General features: G+C 43.3%; 1 protein-coding gene across 3 annotated transcripts; it reads left to right on the top strand.

Annotated features, from left to right (window-relative positions):
* The first annotated feature begins 271 nt into the window (after window positions 1-271).
* Window positions 272-21,358, top strand: si:dkeyp-121d4.3 (serine/arginine repetitive matrix protein 2). 3 transcript variants are annotated; one of them, XR_009242200.1, is made up of 22 exons: window positions 272-1,229; window positions 1,360-1,410; window positions 1,714-1,889; window positions 1,967-2,009; window positions 2,086-2,211; window positions 2,468-2,575; window positions 3,239-3,457; window positions 3,790-3,936; window positions 4,030-4,260; window positions 5,817-6,035; window positions 6,965-7,111; window positions 7,193-7,414; window positions 7,573-7,758; window positions 7,839-8,069; window positions 8,159-8,263; window positions 8,343-8,480; window positions 8,719-8,826; window positions 8,914-8,951; window positions 9,938-12,329; window positions 13,338-13,443; window positions 16,928-17,065; window positions 18,730-18,864. XR_009242200.1 is itself a non-coding variant. In XM_058650947.1 (21 exons), exons 1-21 carry the CDS (start codon window positions 576-578, stop codon window positions 20,787-20,789), a joined length of 5,685 nt encoding a protein of 1,894 aa, XP_058506930.1. In that variant the 5' UTR covers window positions 272-575; the 3' UTR covers window positions 20,790-21,358. The 3 variants fall into 3 exon arrangements, 2 of the variants coding, with proteins under 2 accessions (XP_058506930.1, XP_058506929.1); XM_058650947.1 differs by lacking the exons at window positions 16,928-17,065; window positions 18,730-18,864 and adding an exon at window positions 20,752-21,358; XM_058650946.1 differs by lacking the exon at window positions 16,928-17,065 and having other exon boundaries at window positions 275-1,229; window positions 18,730-19,526.
* The last annotated feature ends 304 nt before the right edge of the window (window positions 21,359-21,662 follow it).

The following is a 21,662-nucleotide window of genomic DNA, read 5'->3' as shown; positions in this document are numbered from 1 at the left end:
ATGTGTGTACATATAAAAACAAACTGTACATTTAAAAAATCCTTATGTTGGTTTATATACAGTATTGATTGATATAACATGTATATATGTATGTATACTGTAATTATAAAGCAATATTAAGACGGAGTAATTGAGTGACACCACAAGGGGGCAGCAGTTCAACTACATGAACATAAGCAGTCGTTAAACCGCGAGGAAGAGAACGGTACAAAGGAAGGCGTGGCGCTGTAGTTCACACCTCCTGCCTGCTGGTGGCGGTAAACGATGTGAAACATCACTGCGGTGCCTTCGAGTACAAACCGGAAGTAGAAGACCGACACACGCAGCTTCTGTTTTGTTCAGAGTTTGACTAAAATCCTTGATTTTCGGCTTAAAATGCGGACGTTTTGTTGGATTGCACTGAGTTGTCGCGTCGTTTCAACGATAAATGAAACGTAAGTGAACAGTTAGTCGACGTCTTTGAGCTTGAACTCGGGATTGTTTGTGTTATTAGCTGCTATCGCTGCTCAGTCGATTAGCTCCCGGGCGCTGGACCGTCCCTGCCCGTGTCTCTGCAGCTTCATTCTGGGGAGGAAATGGGACGAGGGAAGGGTCGAGAGCAGCGACGCGGTCCCCCGATGGGACCGCCGGGAGAAGACGCGCCTCCGTTCGACATGGGTCGACCCAGGTGGGGCCCGATGCCGCCTGGAGGCTGGGGTCCGATGCCGCCTGACGGTTGGCCGCCGCATGAGTGGGGCCCTCCACCACCGGAAGGATGGGGTCCACTGCCGCCTGGTGGATGGGGACCACCGCACGGAGACTGGGGTCCGAGAGGGCTTCCGCATCCTGACTGGGACCCAAGAGGACCTCCACTGCCGGGCTGGGGGGGTCCCCCCGACGACTGGCTCCCTCCTCTAGATGACTGGCGTCGATTTCGTGAGGACTGGAGACTTCTTCACCCTGACGACCTGAGACTGCCGCACCCGGATGACTGGAGACCCCCGCATCCAGATGACTGGCGACCTCCACACCACGACGGCTGGGGACCCGACAGGCCTCTCCCTCCACCCGGTTGGGGACATCCGGGCTGGGGTCCAGAGCCTGCTCCACCTGTACCCCCTCCCGTCATCCCCCCGCCCCCTGTAGCGATTCCTCCTCCGGACCCTGCAGCTTTTGCCCCGGTGCCCCCGGTGCCCCCTGTCCCTGCGTTCGGTTTCCCGGCCTTCCCTCCTCCAGGCTGGACAGGAGAGGTAAAAACTCAGTTTTAGGTCGTCACACTTGTGGATCAAGTGAAGTAGAAAATGCTTCATTTGTAGTATATTTAAACACAAGAATTCAGACAAAAAGAAAACCTGACCCTGTTTTCTCTCTGGTTTTCAGCCTGTCCCTGAGGAACCGCTGGTGAATCCGCCCCCGGACCAGCCTGAGTGGGTGAGTCCAGACTTTGGTTTAAATCTGTGTTTAATAGTTCAGTACAGAGAGTTTTGTCTGTGATGAAGAGCTTTCCTGAGTTGACAGGGGTTAAGTTAACTAACATGGAGTCAAATGTGGGTTAAGAGTTAGACTAACTAACTGACTGACTTAGTTAAACATATGGGATAAGGCAGAGAGAGAGTACAATACAAGGACAAGAAGTCGCTAAAAACAACAGTTCAAGGGTCGCTAAACGTTAGCTGAAAGATTTAAAAGTTGAGGAAATCTCTTGAATTTTGTTATAATTTATTTATTTCTCAGATCAAAGCCTTGATCTCGGCTCCGCCCACTGAGTCCAATCAAGCTGAAGCTAAGAAAGAAGATCCTGCTGATGGCGCCGCCCCCGGACCCGGACCCAGCCCCGTCTCAAAACCTAAACCTGAACCCAGCAAGACCAGCAAAGCCATCGGCCTTCTGGGAAAACGCAAGTTTGACAAGTGAGTGTTTGAATCACTTGAGGGGACATCGTCTCCTCAACATCTGATGATGTCCTCTTCTGTCTCCATGTCCTCAGGCCTCCTCCTGGCAGGTCCACAGGAATCATCTCCTTCATCGGGGTAAGAAACAAACTCTGACATGCTCACACGCACACACACAGACGCAGACCTGACCTCTGACCTTCTGTCTGACCAGCCGACCTTTGGCTACATCGAGAGAGAAGATCTGGAGAAATTCACCTTCAGCTTCAGCGCTTTCTTTGGAAACCCAAAAGCCATGACACCCGGGGTCAGAGTTCACTTCACCGGCTGTAAGAACAAGGTGAGGTCGCCCTCCTCTAGTGTCAGCTGACATCAGCAAAAGATTTTTATTCATCAGAAACTTGATAAAAGTCACCAAAACGTCATTTCCTTTTTTAGCTTCATGATTATTTGAAGTGAGGCAGTTATTTATTTACATTCACTGTCTGAGCCAAGATCACAGCGCCCTCTGCTGGAACACGCGGTACTTACTTCACTTGACGATCAGCTCTCCATCAGTTGCCGATGAAGTTTCAAGCATCTTTGTTTGTTTGTAGCACAAGAGTCAGATAGCGACAGACGTCAAAGTGGCCCCAGGTGGGACCGAGAACGTTGACGTGGACATCTACGAGGCTGTGGTCAGTAAACCAATCGTGGAGCCTCAGGTGAGTGTGTCATCTTTTTTTTTTTTTTTTCTCCCTCTCTCAACAAATAGTGTTTTAAAGGGCATTCGGGTTTTTGTTGAAGTGAGTTTGGTTTGTGTTAAATCCAGAACATCTGACGGAAATTAACCAGGTTGTTAAGATTAAATTGTACGACGGATTGTTGGAGTCAAACTGAAGAAGTCTCTTTTTAATCTTTCGAGAATAAAGACATAATATTATGAGAATAAAGTCGGAAACTTTCAAGAATAGTTTGAAGTTACACTTTGACTATTTTTGGCACATCAGCACCTCTTTGTCTTTAGCATCAGGACTTTGAAAAGATTGTGAAAGATACCGAGTCTGTTTGGAAGAAAGAATCACACAGACTGTCTGGTAGTGGTCGACTGCAAGGATAACGCTGGTTACATCCTTGTTCTGTTGCTGTTTATTATTATTAATAATAATTATAATAATAATAATAATAATAATACATTAGATAATGATAAAAAAGAACCTTGTAATATTACGACTTTATTCTCATAATATTACGACTTTATTCTCCTAAAATTCCAACTATATTCTTGTAAAATTATGACTTTATTCTCTTAATATCACTACTTTATTCTCTTAATCCAACTTTCCTGTCGCTGACCTTCCCCCGTGCCCGTGTTTGTCGTCCCGCAGCCTGGCGAGCGCCAGTACCCGGGTCAGGTCTACGTGAACATCGGTCCACTGAGGACCAACCTGACGTTTGAGAGGAAGGACAGCACGGTGACGCTGCTGAAGGACGACCAGGTCCTCATCAACCTGCTGACCGATATCGTGACGGAGAAGAGGAGGGCCACCAACATCAAACCCCAGATCCCTGCCACCTTCAGCCACACGGGGGAGACACGCGAGGAGGTCAGTGACGTCTATGAACTGTCCACAAGAGGGCGCTGCTTCACTCCAGTCATTACAAAACTCATGATTTATAATAATGATTCTTGTTTTTCACTGAAAAATGAGAAACTGAATTTTTTTGTACAGCATTTTTGGAAACGTTGTTGTTTTAACGCCAGTAACTTTTTTTTCCCTGCATTTTGGAAACATGATTTTTTTTTTTATCATTAGTAACTAAAAACCAAATGACTTTAAATGACATACAGACAGAATCTTTTTTTTTTATTATTTTCCGTTGTTTCCGGATAATGGTCTCTAACATTATTGCTGGTGTGCTGCTGTTTGTGCTGCAGGGCATCATCATCAGCCTGAAAGACGACAAAGGCGTCATCAAGTCAGAAAATCACAGTGAACTTCCCTTTGACATTGGAGAAAACCTGAGTGACGTGGAGTTCACGGCCGAGGACGTCAACGAGGAGGTGGAGTTCACCGTCCTCATGGTCAGAACGTCCTCTGTCACATTCTCTTCATAAACACACATTTTTGTTTGTGCTCCAAACGTCACCTGTTTTTTCCATCTGCTCCATCTTCAGTTGTTGTCTGGGAAACAAGCCGTCAGGATCCGTCGCGTGAAGGAGCCGCTTCTCCTCACGCTGTCGTCCGCAACAGAGGAGGCGGCGCTGGCGGCAGCGAAAGAAAACCACGACGGAGACTCGGAGGCACCGGGAGGAAAGACGAGGGTCCAAGCGGAGCCGCCGCCCGGCATGATGCTGGACTCTGAACTGTACGAGGGGATCGTCAGTCAGCCGATCATAGAGCCTACGGTGAGTTAGACACAGATGTATAAAGTACTAGAAACCAAGACTTGAGTAAAAGTACAAGTTTGTTGAAGTGTTCTTTAAACACCACACTTAAGTACAATACATGTTGAATACTTTAGTACTTCCACTTAACTCATTGGCTTTTCATTGACTGCTATAGATGTCAATTTGACCACTCCTCTGAAAATGGCTGGCAGCCAGTGAGAGTATTTATTTTAAAATGTATTACTCAAGTGCTCAAAGGAAAAGTAGAAGTATTGTGTTATGCAGTTATTAACTTACATTGATATGTGTCTTTAAATTCGAAGGTGAATTTTTGAAGGCCATTATTTCACAATCTTTAGGGAGGCAAAGGAGGCATTTCGTTCCATATGAACGCTCTTTTACGCCCACAAATGAAAACATAGACTCTAATGGCGCATTTCCACCGGCTCTACTCTACTCGCCTCGGCACGGCACGACGCGGCACGATTAGGTCGCATCTCCACTAGAAAAAAAGTACCTACTTAACATGGGCGGAGTCATCACTGCACGGCTGAGTGAAACTGCGGTGACTTTGTTTTATACGCGACACACACACACACACACACACACACACAAAAGAGTGACTAGTGACTTTACACCACCCTTCTGTAGTTGTTGGAGATTAACCCACGTTCTTAGGATTATTCAGTAGTTGATCTACAGTTCGGCGCTGTTTGGCTTGATTTGTGGGAGACGTCTTTTCCTGTGACAGGACACTGACCAGTCAGCAGCCGGCAGTCTGACCAATCATCGCATTGTTACCTACTACTAACACACTTGGAACCTCGCCGGAGCAGCTACTAAAAATAATACCTGGTACCAGGTTACTATGCTAGTGAAAACGCGGTGGAAATGCGCCATTAGTAGGGCCAGGGGTGGAGCTCCTTCCTCAACACCCCCAGCACTCGAAGAATTTGAAGGTGGTGTTTCTAGTTCTTCTTCCATCTGGAAACAAACTAACATGCAACTCAAGTGTTGAGTGTTAAGTCCATGCAGAGTGAAAGGCTCAGTGATGAGCTAGCTTCATCCAAACCTGGTGACAGAGCCATCTACAGCTCTGGCAGTGATCATATGGGTTTGGAATGATTCCTAACAATTTTGCAGTGATGTTGCTAGGTTTTCAATGTAATGTGTCCCGGGACGCAAGGGTGTTATGTGCACTGTAACGGAGACTGGGAGGGGGGACAATGGGCTGTGACAGTGCGCGTCCCATTGACGCAACGACGGTGATAAATGCATCCTTTCTGAATTCTTTGCGTCAGAGACGCTGGGCTAACAACATCGCTGATTTTGTTATTGTAACGAGTAACAATGCAGCACATGAAAAATGTATTCGAGTTAAAGTATCAAACTCACTGAAAATATGTAGTGAAGTACAAGTGGAAGTAGGAGAAAAAAAAATACTCCAGTAAAGTACAGGTACAGCATTTTAGTACTTAAGTACAGTAGTGAAGTAGTTCTACTTTGTTACTGTACATCTCTGACCACAGGGTCAGGTGTGACTTCTCGACTGACTCCGCCCACTCTCTTGTCAGCCCACCTTGCAGGGTTACCCAGGTCAGATCAGCGCCAACATCGGCCCGATCAAGACAAACGTGACCTTCAACCACCAGGACTGTGGCGTGACGCTGCTGAGGAACGACCACGTGCTCATTAACCTGCTCGTCGATGCCTCTACCAAGAAGAGGAGAGCGGCGAACATCAAACCAAAGATCCCATTCACGTTCTGTTACACCAAGGAGAAGAGAGAGCTGGTAACACACACACACACACACACACACACACACACACACACACACACACAAGGACGTCATCACTAGAGGTGGGCGATACATGCATCGTTTGAAATAATATCGTCATTTGTGTTTCAACACAAATGACGATATTGAGTATGTAAATTACTTCATAATAAACTGATGCACGTCATCATGGACGTTGTCACGTAGCTAACATTGTGTTTTCGAGTATTATAATGTAGCGGTTTTGTATTATTAAGTAGCTAATGTAGGGTTTTTGTATTGTATCAGCGTTTTTTGTGTATTATGTAGCATGTTTGTGTATTATCACGTAGCTAACATAACGTTCTTGTGAATTATTACATAGCTAACATAGCGCTTTTGTGTATTATGTAGCTGATGTAGCTTTTTTGTGTATTATTACTTAGCTAATGTAGCGTTTTTGTGTATTATTACTTAGCTAATGTAGCTTATTGTGCATTATTACGTAGCTGAGGTTGCGTTTTTGGATATTATTACGTAACTAATGTAGCATTTTTGTGCCTTATTACGTAGCTAACATAACGTTCTTGTGTATTATGAAGTAGCTAACATAGCGTTTTTGTGTATTAAGTAGTGTTTTTGTGTATTACGTAGCTAATGTAGCATTTTTGTGCATTATTACGTAGATAACATAACGTTCTTGGGTATTATAAAGTAGCTAACATAGCGTTTTTGTGTATCAAGTAGTGTTTTTGTGTATTATTACGAATCTAATGTAGCATTTTTGTGCATTATTACGTAGCTGATGTAGCGTTTTTGTGTATTAATATGTAGCTGATGTAGCGTTTTTGTGTATTATTACATAACTGATGTTGTATTTTGGGTATTATTACGTAGCTAATGTAGCATTTTTGTGCATTATTACGTAGCTGATGTAGCGTTTTTGTGTTCTTCCTGTGTTTCAGGGCATCATCACCATCCTTGGGCCTGAAGAGGGCATCATAAACTCTGACGACCACGGTGAACTTCCCTTCGACGTCTGCGAGAACTTCAGTGACTCAGAGTTCAACAGCAGTGACATCCACCAGGAGGTGGAGTTCACTACGACCATAGTGAGTCCACACCCAGACCCAGACCTGACCCTGGGGACACAGGAAGTGTCTTTGTCTCACTCGCTCTGTCTGTCTCTGCAGGTGAAGTCAAAGAAGCGAGCGATCAGACTGAGGAGGACGAAAAGGTTTGAGGACCAAATCCTGGCGGAGCAGAAGAGACGTGGGGAGGAGGAGAAGAGGAGGAAGAAGCTCGAGGAGGAGGAGAAGAAGAGGAAACAAGAGGAGGAGGAGAAGGAGGAAGAGGAGCAAGAGAGGAGGAGGAAGGACGAGGCAGCGGCGGCGCTTGCCGCAGCTAAAGACAAGGTGAGGGGGAGAGAGGACGAGCAGGCGTCACTCGCTCAGTCATCTTAAAGTGAACAAGGTGTTACGCTTTTCTTCATTTATGTTTCATAATCGTTCAAGAGAGAATCACGATTATTTCTCCCAGCTCTAGTTAAAACATAACTTGTCGTCTCGTACAGTGGACGCCGCTCGGCTTCTCGGTGAGAGATCCCTGCACGCGAGACGACATCAGCAAGGAGCGGTTTGAAGGAACTGTCCTCAGGGCCATCTCCCAATTCCCTCGCAGGGAGATCAAGAAGGAGCCGGAGGAGGAGCACACAGGAGGGGGAGGAGCCTCTGGTGATGGGCAAACACTCCCTGGACAGGTAAAATATTTATTTTTTATTTTTTTTATCTTGTCTTTAAAAATGTGTTTGGTTTTCAAAACCAGGGTTTTGTTCTTCAGGTGAAAATAAAAGTGGAGACAAAAGATGAAGGAGAGGAGGAAGGAAAACCTGTCAGAGAGGAGGAAAAGATGGAGGTGAAGAAGGAGGATCATGTGTTGCAGGCTGGAGGCGGAGCAAAAACAGGCCGCGAAGTGGGTCGACTGGTGATGACCATCGACGGTCAACAGAAGCAGCTTAGTTTCGGTCCCAGAGACCTGCTGACCACGGCCACCATGCTGGACGGAGACAAGGTGAGAGGCTTCTCCATGAAAATGTCTTTATCTCACTGTTAGAGAGATGTAGTTTGATATTAACGTGTTTTTTCCATGTTTGATCTCAGGTACGTTTCAACATTGCCACCAATTCAGAGACCAAAGAGGAGCGAGCGACCTACGTGGAAATCCTGCCCGACTCCTTCGAAGAGTCCACCGAACAACGTCGAAATGTGAGATTCTGGAACAACTCCAACGTTACAGAAACCCAGACGTGAACCCAGTGACCCTGAAATATTGTTTTTCCTTCAGGGCATCGTGATCGAGTTCTCAGGGCCCTCAGGCCTCATCAAGTGCAGTCAGAACCCACAGCTCTTCTTCTTCATGTCAGAGGTGATTGAGAAGAAAAGGCTGGAGTTAAACGAGAAGGTCGAGTTCAGCGTCATCCCGGTGAGTCGTGGTTACATCTGCTGACCCCTACAAGTTTTAGACCTATTACCCATTATTACATTACATTACATTACATTACATTATCCACATGGAGGTCAGAAAGAAACCTAAATAATAATTTTCCGTAAACAGGGATTGATTCAGGAAATGTCTTCATCTGCACGTCGGTAAAACGCTGATCCAATAAAAACCATCTTCTTTGGACCATGCCTTAAACTATGTTTATGTTTTTTCCAAGCATGAGACGGCAGAGGGCGGGACCCAGGCCATCAGGATCAAACGTTTCACAGAGAGCGTTTTCCTTCCAGCTCGCAAACTCGTTGCAGTCGGAGCAAACAAAGGGAAGGTAAGAAGGGGCTCTTTTATGTTCAAAATTATACAGTCAAGAAAATGTAAAGAGCTTTAACTTTGTTGTTTTTCTCTCCTCTGGTAGATGACCATAAAACTGAGCAAAGCTGCAGAGGAGACGGAGTGAGTTATGAACTTTTTATGAGTAATTTATCATTATTAGCTTAAGCCTGTCCCACACCGGAGAATTTTCAAATCTGTCTTGGTTTTTAAAATGTGGGAGACCACAGACACAGCTTTTTAATGTTTTAATCCTGAGAGTGCACAGGCGAGACCACACACTTGGCCTTTTATCAAACCAAGATTCCAGGGATTTGGGATCTCACAGAAACTAAAGAATGTAAGCAGACATGGATGCGGACTGTCGACGTCGTTGACCGTTCTCTGTCCGGTTGTGATGCATATGCAGAACACGTTAAACAAGCAATTACACTGTTGCTGTTTCGGTTCGAAATGAAAGTACACAATGTCCGTTTCCAGGTTAACTTGCTTATTGCTCTTCGCCACCAATCGCATGTCAAACATGGTTAATACTTACGATTTGAAATCTGGAAGACTGGTGCGTCCACATCTGTTAACCCTTCACACAACAGGATGCTTGGCCAGATAATCTGTTCAAATAAGCCTCAGTTTGGAACTCCCCCACGATTGTTGGAAGGACCAGATCAGGACTGAAATCTGGCAAATCAACCTCTCGCGTTGGGTGGGCTTTAGGGGTAAAATCAGGGTCATCCTAAGGCCTTTGCACATTAATGACTACTCAACTAAACGGCAAAAAATTGTGAAGAACCCTCACTTTTTAGATCAAGTGCGACACAAAAGTTTGTAGAATCAAAAGATGGTCAACAGGATGCGTTCTGATTGTTTGAATGTGATCCCGACACAATGTTACTTTCAGATACAAAAAAGCTGCTTTGACTGGATTCAAAGCAAATTTTCATGTCGATAAATACTTCTCACCTCAAAATGACTGTAGGTTCTTAGAAAGTAGTTGTTCATCTTTTTGTTGTATAAACGTAACAGGCTCTGATTAAAAAGTCTCTAATTTAACATACATACAAAAATATGTACAAAATGTTTACAAATGAAACCTTGTGTCCACATTTCAGGAAAGAAAAACCAGAGAAGGAAAAACTGAAGGCAGTAGTGAAAAGTCTTAGAGCGCAGGACAACAAGTCCAGCATCAGCAGGCGGGATCACAGCGCCCCCCGGCACAAATATGGCCACAGCAGAAGTAGGAGCAGGAGTCGAAGTAGGAGCAGGAGTCGAAGTCGGAGCAGGATTCCAATCACAGACGAGTTTGGCCGTGTCAAAAGAAAACATAGTCCCAGTGCCGAACGAGATCGTAAAAGCAGGTACAGAAACAGCAGAGAGAGTGAGAGGTCACACCGGCACAGCAGGAGTCGCTCAAGGAGCCGCAGCAAGAGTCGCAGCAGGAGTCGCAGTAGGAGTCGCAGTCGGAGCAAGGAAAGGTCCAGAAAGGCTCCAGAAAGGAGCTGCAGAGAACGCGAGGAACCTCCGAAGAGGAGGAGAGAGCCGAGTCCTCCTCAAAGACGTGGAGGCTTTGATGACGAGCTAGCTAGGAAGAAACGTGAGCTAGAAGAGCTAAATGAGATGATAGCCTACAAAAAGGCTCTGGTGGACATAGATCCCAGGGGACTAGAACCTGGACACAGGACTTGCATCGACTATGATCACGGCAGGATCACTATGCCACTCACCGAGTTCAAACCAGTCCGTTCCATCCTGAAGAAACGACCCGAAGGACCGGAGTACGAACATCGCCCTACTCAACATTACGATGATCCATATTATGATCGACCATTTAGTCCTTACCAAGATCGGCGTTATGGTGACCGCTATAGTGACCCATATGCAGCTCGTCCCTACCCCAACCCTCCTTATACTGAGCGACCTTACAGTGAGCTTCCTTATGAAAGTCGGGTGTATAGTGAACCGCCCTACAGTGGTGTCCCTTCGTCTGCCAGTAATCGCTACACCGATCGCTACGATGTTTATGATGAACCTTATGAAGAACGTTACTATGAACCAGCATATTCAGACCGACCTAACGATGATCCACATCGCCCTGCAAAAGTGACCCAGTCTCTGGAGCCCCGCAATCCGTCCCCTTCTTTACAGCCGGCAGCCTCCTCACAACCTGCTTCAACTGCCTCATTTTCCCAAACTCCCTTTAGACCTCCTTCTCCCACTGAACCACCTCCTCGAAGTCCGTCCCCCAAGCTGAAGAATGTAACCCAGCGCCCATCGCCTCCAGTTGAGAAACCACCTCTGGACCGTTTCCTTGACATGCTGAACAAAAAAGTTGTGGCTGAGAAGAAATCCGAACCGATTCAGGTCAAAGATGATCTTCTGCCTCATGAGCGGGCACTTCAAGATGGTGCGGGGTTCTCTCGTTTTGTTGGACTTGTCCAAGAGCAACCAAGCAGCAGTCAAGCTCTAGAAGGGGAAAAGAAACAACAAAGCCCTAAACGGTCTTCGGAGGAGAGAATCAATGAAGAATCAAAGATCAAGGCAGAACCCTATGACAAGATCCAGAGTCTACTCCGTTCGATTGGCCTGAAGCTGAGTTCGGGGGATGTGTCTAAACTGGCGAGCCGGGCTCAAGAGAAAATCTACAGTCCAAAGTCCTCCTCCACAGAAAGAGAGACATTGTCCTCCACAAAAGAAGAACTGCAAACATGTAGAACGGGATCAGTTGAAACCGATCGCAACCATACTCCCTCTCCCATTAGATCCTCCAGTGTGGAGTCGCTCAGCAGACATAGAACAGTGTCAGAGTACGAAGAATTCCTAGACCAACAAGAGCTGGAGACACTAAAGAAGGCACAGCAATTACAGAATCTCACCAAGACGATGGGGAGTACTCTCCCCTCCACCATGCCTCCAAAACCACCTCCTGGGCCTCCACCGACTCAATACATACACCCACCCCCACCTGTTAACTGGCCACTGGGAGGCACCATTTATCAAGAACAGACCTTCACAGCTGCAAACTTAGGAACTCAACCAACCTGTCAACTACCACAGAGATTTGGCTTTCCTCCTGGACCTCCTGCTGGACCACCTCCACGGCGTCCTGGCCAGCCTCCTCCAGGGCCCCCTCCTGGACCTCCACCACGGCGTTCCACCGGACCACCTCCTTTTGCTCCGCCCCCTAATAATACAACCTTACCTTTCATTGGCCTGCCTCCTGCAGCACAATTATCTGATACCAGTCCTACCCAGCCCGTAACCAATGCCACGGCAACACAGTTACCAGTCACATCAAGTCCTCCGAGCAATGACCAGTCAGCCATCTCTACGACTATGGCCAGATGTTTGAAGGTCATAGAGACCGTCAAGTCTCTGGCATCACAACCCACAGCCAAACCAGTGAAGTCAGTCCAGTTCAGTTTACCCACCGAGTCTCCATCAGTGTCCAGTTTTCAGGTTTCCACAGAGACGGATGAAGATGTCAAGGCAAAGCAGAAGGAGAAGGTATGATCCCTGTTGTACCTTTTAACATGAGTAGAAGTACTGGTTCTGGCTTATCATATGAATTATCGATGTAGTCTAATGTTACCCACTTAACGGCGCAGTCTTATATTAGATCTGTGGTTCTCTTTTTGGTGGATTCTGACCTACAGTACATAGAATCCCCCACAACAAATTCAAGTGGATATGAAGGACTTAATTTAATTTAAATAAAGGTTATTTTTGTTTTTAACTTGGCAAAAGTCTAGTTCATCAATCAAGCTTGATATTCTACTGGATGTAAAAAAATATTTTACTACTAAGGCCCAGACATTTTGGTTGTCTGCACTGTACACACTGGTGCCATTAGGTCACCTGTCAAGTGTGAAGGCTGTCAAGCGACCAGAAGCGCTAAATTCCTTATGTCCTTCCTGTGAGGAGAGCTCACAGCAGCTACTACAGCTGCTAGGTAGCTGTAGGAGTAAATGTTGTGCTAAAGCTAAGATGAATATTAAAGGAACTGCTTATTTTGGCTTCTCACTCTTTGGGCGTCTCCATAGCTGAGAATCCACATATTTGATTTGGCAGAGATTCTAACACCAATTATAGGGTTATGTCAGAAAGGATGCCCTTTCTGACATAACCCTACAAATTTGTGCAGGCTTGGGACTGGAACTAGGAGTTCCCTGTCAATTTAGAGTGTCCAATTACCAATGAACAGTGGGGATTTGTGTACCCTGCTCAGTGGTACCCGAGCCCTTGAACAGGTTGAAATTCAATGGGCAACCCTCTGGTTACAAGCCAAGTTCCCTTTCCACTTGGCTATGGATTGCCCCCTCATTTCCAAATTTAATATCATAAATATCATACATTATTGATGATTGATTGACTAATGGCTTGATCTACCAACTACGAAATTATAGAAGCGACGTGGCTTTGGAGTTGACATGGTCCTGTAGTAATCAAAAGGATCCAAACGGTGGAGTTAATGAACTACCAAAGCTTCAGAAACATTTTGTGTTGCTGTTGCAGCTGGATTTATATGACCAGAGGATCTTGGAGAAAAGGGAGCAGCAGTTCCAGGAGAAGATGGCCCGCAAGAAACAAGGGGACAAGGATGGTGCTGCAGTCGCCCCAGGTATCAATTTAAGACACTTTGACGATAACTAGCAATCTTTAAATTACAGACATTTGTAAATTTTAGCATGAGAAAGATTATGTCCTTTGCGTGCTTCATAGACGTAAATACATTTAAGATGAACTTTTACAGCTGCATGCCTTTTTATAGACGATACGGTCATATAGACTCAGGGATATAGACGAAAGATAAAACTATTTATATTTAATTTTCTTTAACAGGTAAGATGGGATAAATGTGTTTGTCTCCCAGAGTATTTTTCAGGTTTGATCAGCCACTCATTTGAAAATGTATATGGTAGAAATGTTAAGATATCATGATCTTGAGTGTATAGAAATAATTAGCTAGGCCTAACTAGGCCCCTTAAATAGAGACCATACTCTTCACTTTTTGACAGCATTTCAGTGCCACATGGATGTCTCTTTAAATTTTGTGATAGAGATGAGAATTGCAGCTACAGTGGAATATCACATGTAAGCCGAGCCTAGCGATTTGTTCTGGCAATCAAGAAAAGAAGGCAAAAGTAACATATTTTCTCTGTTGCTATCTAGAGGTTTAAGGAACCCATTTGAGATAATGAGAGATCAAGAAGGTACATCATGTTTTCTATTAATTTGCGTAAAAGCCGATGCACTAAGCTTTATTTTTTCATACGTTAATATTTGATTAAAGTGTAAGTTAACGTAACTTTACTACAAATTCATTTTAATACGGACTTCACGAACTGACTTAGCTGATATCTAGTCCTGGTTATTAGTTAGTCATGAAGTACTTAAAGGTCAGGTCAGGTAGTCTCTGTAGGTTTGGGTTTGCTGTTTCTAGTTTTATAGCCAGTCAGACTCCTCCCAATCGGCAAGGCTTGTCCATGCAGCTGGACTGTCCTTTATCATTCATAACTTCACTGCTGCACCATCATTTATGAGAGGATGATTATAGCAGTTTTAACTTTTGTTAAAAGGACCAACTGTGGCGACTGCTGAGCTCACACCCAGTGTCTCCCTCTACTGTAATTTCTGTTACTTATGACTTTCAGTGTGTGTCACCAGAACCAATGTAACCAAGGGGGGTACTAGTGTTTTTTGAAGTTATGTAGGTACTTCATGTACAGAGACTGTAATTCTTCCAGGAATGGATGGGGGAAGCATATACAAGTGTTCCTGCCTGACTTTGCATGCTAAAGAAGAAGAGAAAGAAGATGCAACGTGCGGAAGACAGCAGCTAGTGCGGCCGTAGCTCGGAGATAAGAAAGTCGAGTAGAGTTGCGTACAGACTTGACACGAGAACCTGGTCTTTAGCATCCGTGTTCCACGCTTTCAGAGGAAAAACCACGGTGCCTGTACTACCGTTCACTACCGTACCAACTTCTAGCGACTCCCATTTCATGAAGTTATGTAGCGGTCACTTCACGTGGATCGTGTTTTGACTGCTTCAGAAGTGCATCTGGTCCAGGACCTAGTAGGCCTTCAGGTTCAAATGGCTTATTTAGTACAGAATTCAGATTAGGGAGAATGCTACAGACTTTTGTTTATCCAGGATTTAAATATTAGAAGTTAGTTTTTCTAAGATAAGATAAATATCTTTAAAATTGTTTTCTACATTGCAGCTTTAAATGTTCTGGAATAACTGAAGTTGCTAAACAGCTTTAGGTTTTTACAAGTTAATTTATTTGAGGTCAGATACGTATTTTTTTATGTCTTTGTTACTTTTTGTTTTGTACATGGAACATTAAGAACATTTCCTTTGGCAAGTCTTTGAAGGGTGTTCTTGTAAAGCTGTTGAGGGTAAGTCAAGTTCTTATTTTGTTTGTGTCAAACTGAGATGAGGCTACATGTTTGCCGATGACACTTAAATTTAAATATTGTTAATGTTAAAAACTTTCTGATTACTTAGTCACATGTTTAAATGTTTGATTTAGTCTGAACTTACAGCAGATCAAGATTTATACTGACTTTAATATCTTTAAGTCATGTTGGCAAATCAACAAAACCTCAGAGGCCGAGCCAAGTTTCAGTTCTTCACAAGATCGTGTTAGTCATGCCTCAGTCACAGAGGTATTAGATAATAAGGAGGTGGACATTTGTGCCAACATATTTTGTAATAAACCGTGTTAAGCAGGTGTATGCTTAAGAAAGATGGTTGAACTAGCTTCTCTATTTCTTCTATAGATCTAGCTTCTATAATCTGTGAACCTGAAGTTAGCTCAGGAAGCTAACTAAAGAGTTTTCACTGTAGGCACATAAAGTCAGCTATCATTATGCTTTACAGCGGGAGTCTGAAGGCTGTGCTGACTGTTCTCAATAACACAGGTTTCAGTAACTTGATCATCGTCATATCTAAGCTAAGTTGTTTACTTTTTAATTGTTGTTGCCTCATGATTAAGAATGTAAGAAATGTTGGGTTGTTGGCTGCCTAATGTCTAAATCAATCCATGTTAGCTCAGGAAGCTAATGTAGCGACATCATTAGCTTTAGCATTTTTCAGATGAGACTTACTGCTAGTCAGTCGTCAATACGGTAAGTGGTCAACTCTATACCTTCCCTCAATGACTTGCACAAGCTAATTGCTAAAGCTAAATCCTTGAAACGCGTCCTCATTTGGCGTCAGTTGTGTGAATTAGCCCGTCGGTTGTCCAAAGGCCCATTTATACTCCATTGTCCTCTGCTTTACATCCGTCCATCCTAAATGTTATCTATGTCACTACCGTACCTCTTTACATCTTTTGCGTTGGTGTGGTTGCTTTGCAAAACTTCCTCTAGAGTGCAGTTCAAGCATCAGCAAATATGGTGACCGTTAGACAGACGTTTCGCGGAATGTAAGTCATCCCATTAACATCAAATGGATGAATTCTAACCAAGATGCTCTAAGAAACATAACCTGTAAAGACTTGTCCGCGTTTAGACCCTTGACTTTATACTGCCCCCATTATCTCTGGTGGTATTGCTCTGTTTTATCCGTCACCATCTCTCCTGGGAAGTATTGACGAAGGGTTCCGTTAATCTTTTGTGTCGAGTATAAATGGGTCTTAAGGGTGTTTTCACACAGTCCTTGTTAAGTGAACTCAAGTTGGTCCACTTGGACGTAGCTCTTTTTTTTTCACATTGTATGCAAATTGCTATTTTGAGCTATTCACACCACAGATCTTTACCCTTTGAACTAGATAATTAGTGGTAGAAGCAGGCTTCAAATGCGTTTTACGTAAAACAGTCCTGGTTCTGTCGGTGGATTGGCATCTGTCCTGTCAAGCTAGGCACTGGAACCTGGTTCCAATGTGGCACCAGTATAGAACTTTTGCCGGGTTGCGCTTCGTTCTCTGCTTTTTTTTCTATTTTTTCTTCTTTTAAACGACATCAAAGCTGAAGCACTGAGCGCCACCTGCTGTCACGCGTCGTCTGTCACTGCCGTGTGGTGATGGCGATGAGCTGCGCAAGGAAGTTAGCGGATGGATGCGTGTTTCAGTCCGCCGTGTATTTTTTTGTTTGATCAGAGTCCAGATCACTCTTCCGTGGCAGGTAAAGAAAAAAGACACCACATGCCCCCAACCAGGTGACTCCTCCCACCTGGTGAAAACCGGTTCAACATAAACCAGGACGTGATGCAGATATCCTCCAAAAAAAAGTTTTAGGTTTGTTTTAACTTAAGATTTATTATAAACTTTTACTCAGTTAGTCTGTAACTGGTTTAGTTTTGCTTAATTATGGCTTCCTTTTCTTTCCCATTTATTTAAAGTTTTTCATGGCTTTTGAAAAAAAAGCGCAGATCTTTAAAGTTCAGTTTTATCACCAATATTGTCTTATTGAGACATTGAAACCACACTAGCGATACACAACGCTAGTCTTTGGTCTTGTTGGTGTGTTTAAATCTACCGTGATGTCACAGCGAGCCTCGATGAACTTTAAGTCATTGTTAAACTCAAGGGGGCGGAGTTCAGATCACTGAAGGTTCAGTGTGGAGTCAGGAACTGAAATGGATTACATTTTCTGCTGCTGCTAACGTAATTGCAGCAACCTTTGCTGAAGCCAACGCGTTTCATGGCAACATGTCGCAAATGATAGCATCATTTTGTAGAAGCTTGATCACAGAAGACGTGTCATATTTGCAGCCCTTCATTGGTTTAAACAGAAGAGTCTGCCCTCCGCTGGTGAGGTAAGATGCTCACAGCTGTTCACCACCTTTTAGTTAAGTAGCAGTTTTAGTGTTGATAAAATGCTATCAACCTGGTTTTTTGGGTTATTGGTCACATTCTATTGACCGTTGACCTTCACTGCCATTTCCTTTCTCTGAACGAAACACTGGATCCAGAACTCGCCACAGAATCCTGATGATTAGAGAGGTTATAATCTGATTAAACGCATAGTTTTTCAATTTTTGTTTTAAAATTAAGAAGTTTGTTATCTTTACAGTGATGGTAGGTGATTATTTTCAATCATTTTTTAATGTTAATAAATGTTTCTATTTATACAAAGTGGACATCAGAAGCTGCAGTAAAAGTTACTTTAGTTGCTAAAACGTGGTGTTACGAGTTAGAAAGCTACATAGTGCAATCATGCTAATGTTTATAAAAATGTTTGTAGAGTGACTCAAACTGCACCTCCAGAATCTACTGATGTCGAATATCAGCTGGTTTCATGAAGACCTGGTCCACCCTGGTCCCTCTTGCCGAACATCACAACTAGGGTTTGATATTTCAAATAATACCTGAGCATTATGTTTATGCAACTTATGTCAGTACTTTGGTTGATGTGCACTCTCTGCAGGTAATAAACAGCACTAGAGGTCTTGAGAAATTGCACGCAAACAAAATGGCTTGCATTCTTAACAGTCATGGCCGAACAGAAAGGACCTGGGCTTGTAAATGGAGAGTTGCCAGTTCAAATCCCCAAGATGTCAAAGGCTGGAGGCCCCAGTCAAAGACCTAATCACCATGGCTAGTTCTTAATCAGACACTCTAAATTGACCCCATACATGGGGGGACTACATCCAGTGTAATCCGCTGCGGTGACCCAAAGAGATGGAGAAGCTGAATGGGAAATCCTAAACAGCCATTACTTGACTAATGGTAAACATTAATATGCCAAACCAGAACCATGGTGGATTTGTGAATTTGAGACCAGTTCTGAATTTTGTGCTGATGTGTTCATGTTCTGGATTCTCTAGACCAGTTGGGCAGATCTTTTTGAAACCAGCTCCAGGACTCGGGTACAATCCTGGCAGGTCTACTTTCACGTGTTTAATGTGAAATATTTTTGGGTGTTTCATTTTACTAAAGTCCACTTTTGGAATTTCCAGGAAAGCCAATCAGCAGCGAGCCCAAGAATGTCTGGATCTGTGGTCATTCTTTGGTGTACTGGGCCGAATCTCGAGCTAAGTCTCCAGAGGTAGGTATGCAGCTGGGCATGGAACGGAGTAAGGTGGCCCTCTGGTGGAAGGGCACCCAAGGCATGACTTGGTCTCAGCTCCTGCCCCAGCTCCACCAGCTGAAGGTCACCTGGCCCAACCCCGACGTCCTCATCGTTCACCTGGGAGGTAACGACCTGAGCACCGACAGCCCCACCGACTTGCTGGCCTCCGTCAAGAAAGACCTGACCTCTATCAGGAGCATCTTCCCTCAGTGTGTCCTTGTGTGGTCCAACATCCTCCCTCGGAGGGTGTGGCGCCACTCGGCTGACAACCACGAAGTCGATTTGATCCGCACAACCGTGAATCGTAGAATCCACAGTATTATCTCAGAGTTGGGCGGCACGTCACTGTCCCATGACAACCTTCGCTGCGGTGCAAACACTGGCTTGTACCGCGCCGATGGCGTCCATCTGTCCCCCAAAGGCATTGATGTCTTCAACCTGAATCTCCAGGATTTTCTGGAGAAGTGGGAGATGGAAGTGAACAAGGTGTCCGAGAAAAGTTAGACATGTATTGGTGATATGTGGTTTTTTTTTGTTTGTTTTTTATTTCACACTGTAGTCCGGTCAATCAGGATATATTTGATGGTCACCGGTTGCTTGGTAGTTTTAGCTTTGGTTTATCAAGAACTTTACAGTCAAATGTTTGTTTGTCTGTCGTGAAACAATAAACTCAACTCAACTGTTGATGTCAGTCTCTGAGTCGTTACTAAACAAAGACGAAGGAAAACATTTCATGAATTTTACTTCCTCTTTTGTTTGAACTGAGAGTGATTTTTACTGTTGGTACCTTCAAATACTTGATTACGGACATGGGAAGTTCTGAATACGACGTGTTTGGCGTTCAGTTTGTGAAGTCTATTTACCTTTTAACCACTAATCTTGACAAGGAAATCAAGAACTTTTTCGTCCCCTAAGAAAAAACAATTCCAACGTATTTACTCAACATCCACTGAAAATGTAACTTCCCTGGGCTCAAATATTTTTGAAAATGTCAACTCGATGAATTTGATGTAATCTCTTTAATCACAATGAATGTGTTGGTGTTTGAAGGCAGTGTCTGAATTAAACCTGTGTCCATGGTTGTATTGTCGTCGTTATCTCTGAAGTTAAACCAGAGTTTGCTAAAAAGCATGTTAATGTTAGCATGTTAATTACATTATTGCATCATATTCACAATCTGCCTATTGTGACTTTAGCCTCACATTACCTACGTAAGTGGTAGTGTTAGTCTGCTTAGTTAGCATGTCTGTCTGTTAGTTAGCATGTTTTTACATTAGCCCAGTGTTACATTAGCATGTTTCTATGTGACATTACTCTTGTTCTGAAGTTTGACTACTTCCTGTCACTGCTAATGACAGTTGTGGAAAGACTGCTAACACTAAAAATATCATTTTTAAAAAAGGGTTGTTTTTTAGAGTTAAAGAGAATGAATGTTATTTTAAAAATTTGTTTTATTTTAAAAGAATGTCGGTTGTGAGCTATTTTATTGTGTCAAAAGTTTTATATAAGAAGTTGTAAAAAGCCCAAGTCAGTGGCTATTATTTTGAAGGCCAGATTGAAAGGAATTGGAGGGTCAGGGTCAGTAAATGTGAATTAGAATTAAAATTATTTAAAATTCCTGAACCTGCTTTTAATATTTTCAACAGAAAGTAGTTTTATTTTGCACAGGTAAAGAACAAATTTGGTTTTCGGTATAAATCAGGTAATTATTATGTTAGCTTATATTAGCCCTCAGACTATAAATGAACACCGATCAGATCAATAACGACTTATATATTATTATTGATCTGATAAAGATGTTTATTTACTGACTGTAAATGAAGTTGTTGATTCTTATGACGGACGTGTGACACGTTAGCTGTGTTTTACCTGTTGGATCCGACAAGGTGAGTCTCTGTTTTCTCTCCAGGCTGCAGTGAAGGCGGAGCTTCACGAGACTCCATCTGAATGTCGTCGACTCGTCGGACTCGTCAGTGCCCTCTTGTTTTTGTTTCCAGCTACGCACTGCATTTTTCTTTTCCTTTTTTTAATAATAGTGTAGTTCAGGCTGGGAGGACAGTCTGGTCCACATCACACATGTAAATTAGTATTTAGTAGAACAGTTTTTTTTTAGGTTAAAAATACAACATTTTGATAACGTTTTAGCAACAGGAAATGTTTCATTTCAAGGTTAAACTTTGTTTAATTTCAGTTTACTGTGGTTTCTATGGCAACACAGAAAATGGGATCATAACAAAAAAACCCTGTTCATATGATTGAGTAAAGTAAAAACTTTGAATTTACTTTATTTTTTACAAAAACAACTAAAGAAATGGTGTAAATATATCACCTATCAACTTTATATCAAAATACAACCAGAAAATACAGGAAATAAAAAGGTTTTAGAACAAAATGGTCATTAATTAGCAAATCCCTTTTTAAAGTCATCTAACAATAGATTTAACTTTTTCTTTGCCAATTTAGCTTAGATGTTAAATTCAGATTTAATTTCGGTCTTATTTTAATGGAATGATGGGATATATATATATATATATATATATGTGGGGTAATTTTCATCATAGGTACCCTTCATCTGTGAGAGACAGAATGTGAAAGAAAAATTCTGGAAATCACTGTGTAGGATTTTTAAAGAATTTATTTGTAAATTATGAAATAAGTAAAAATAAGTATTTGGTCAATAACAAAAGTTCAACTCAGTACTTTGTAATATAACCTTTGTCTACAATGACAGAGGTCAAACGTTTAATGTAGGTCTTCACCAGGTTTGCACACACTGCAGCTGGTATTTTGGCCCATTCCTCCATGCAGATCTCCTCTAGA

Source organism: Solea solea, chromosome 15 (assembly GCF_958295425.1).
Source record: "Solea solea chromosome 15, fSolSol10.1, whole genome shotgun sequence".
Lineage (NCBI taxonomy): Eukaryota > Metazoa > Chordata > Actinopteri > Pleuronectiformes > Soleidae > Solea > Solea solea.
Note: the sequence above shows the minus strand (reverse complement) of the source record. Positions and strands in the feature narration are given on the sequence as shown.

Bases quoted from the DNA above. Each gene is read 5' to 3' on its own strand.
- si:dkeyp-121d4.3 (XM_058650946.1), top strand. From the start codon at position 576: ATGGGACGAGGGAAGGGTCGAGAGCAGCGACGCGGTCCCCCGATGGGA. The intron at 3,458-3,789 runs GTCAGTGACGTC...TTTGTGCTGCAG, and splicing joins CGGGGGAGACACGCGAGGAG to GGCATCATCATCAGCCTGAA. The intron at 7,415-7,572 runs GTGAGGGGGAGA...CGTCTCGTACAG, and splicing joins TTGCCGCAGCTAAAGACAAG to TGGACGCCGCTCGGCTTCTC.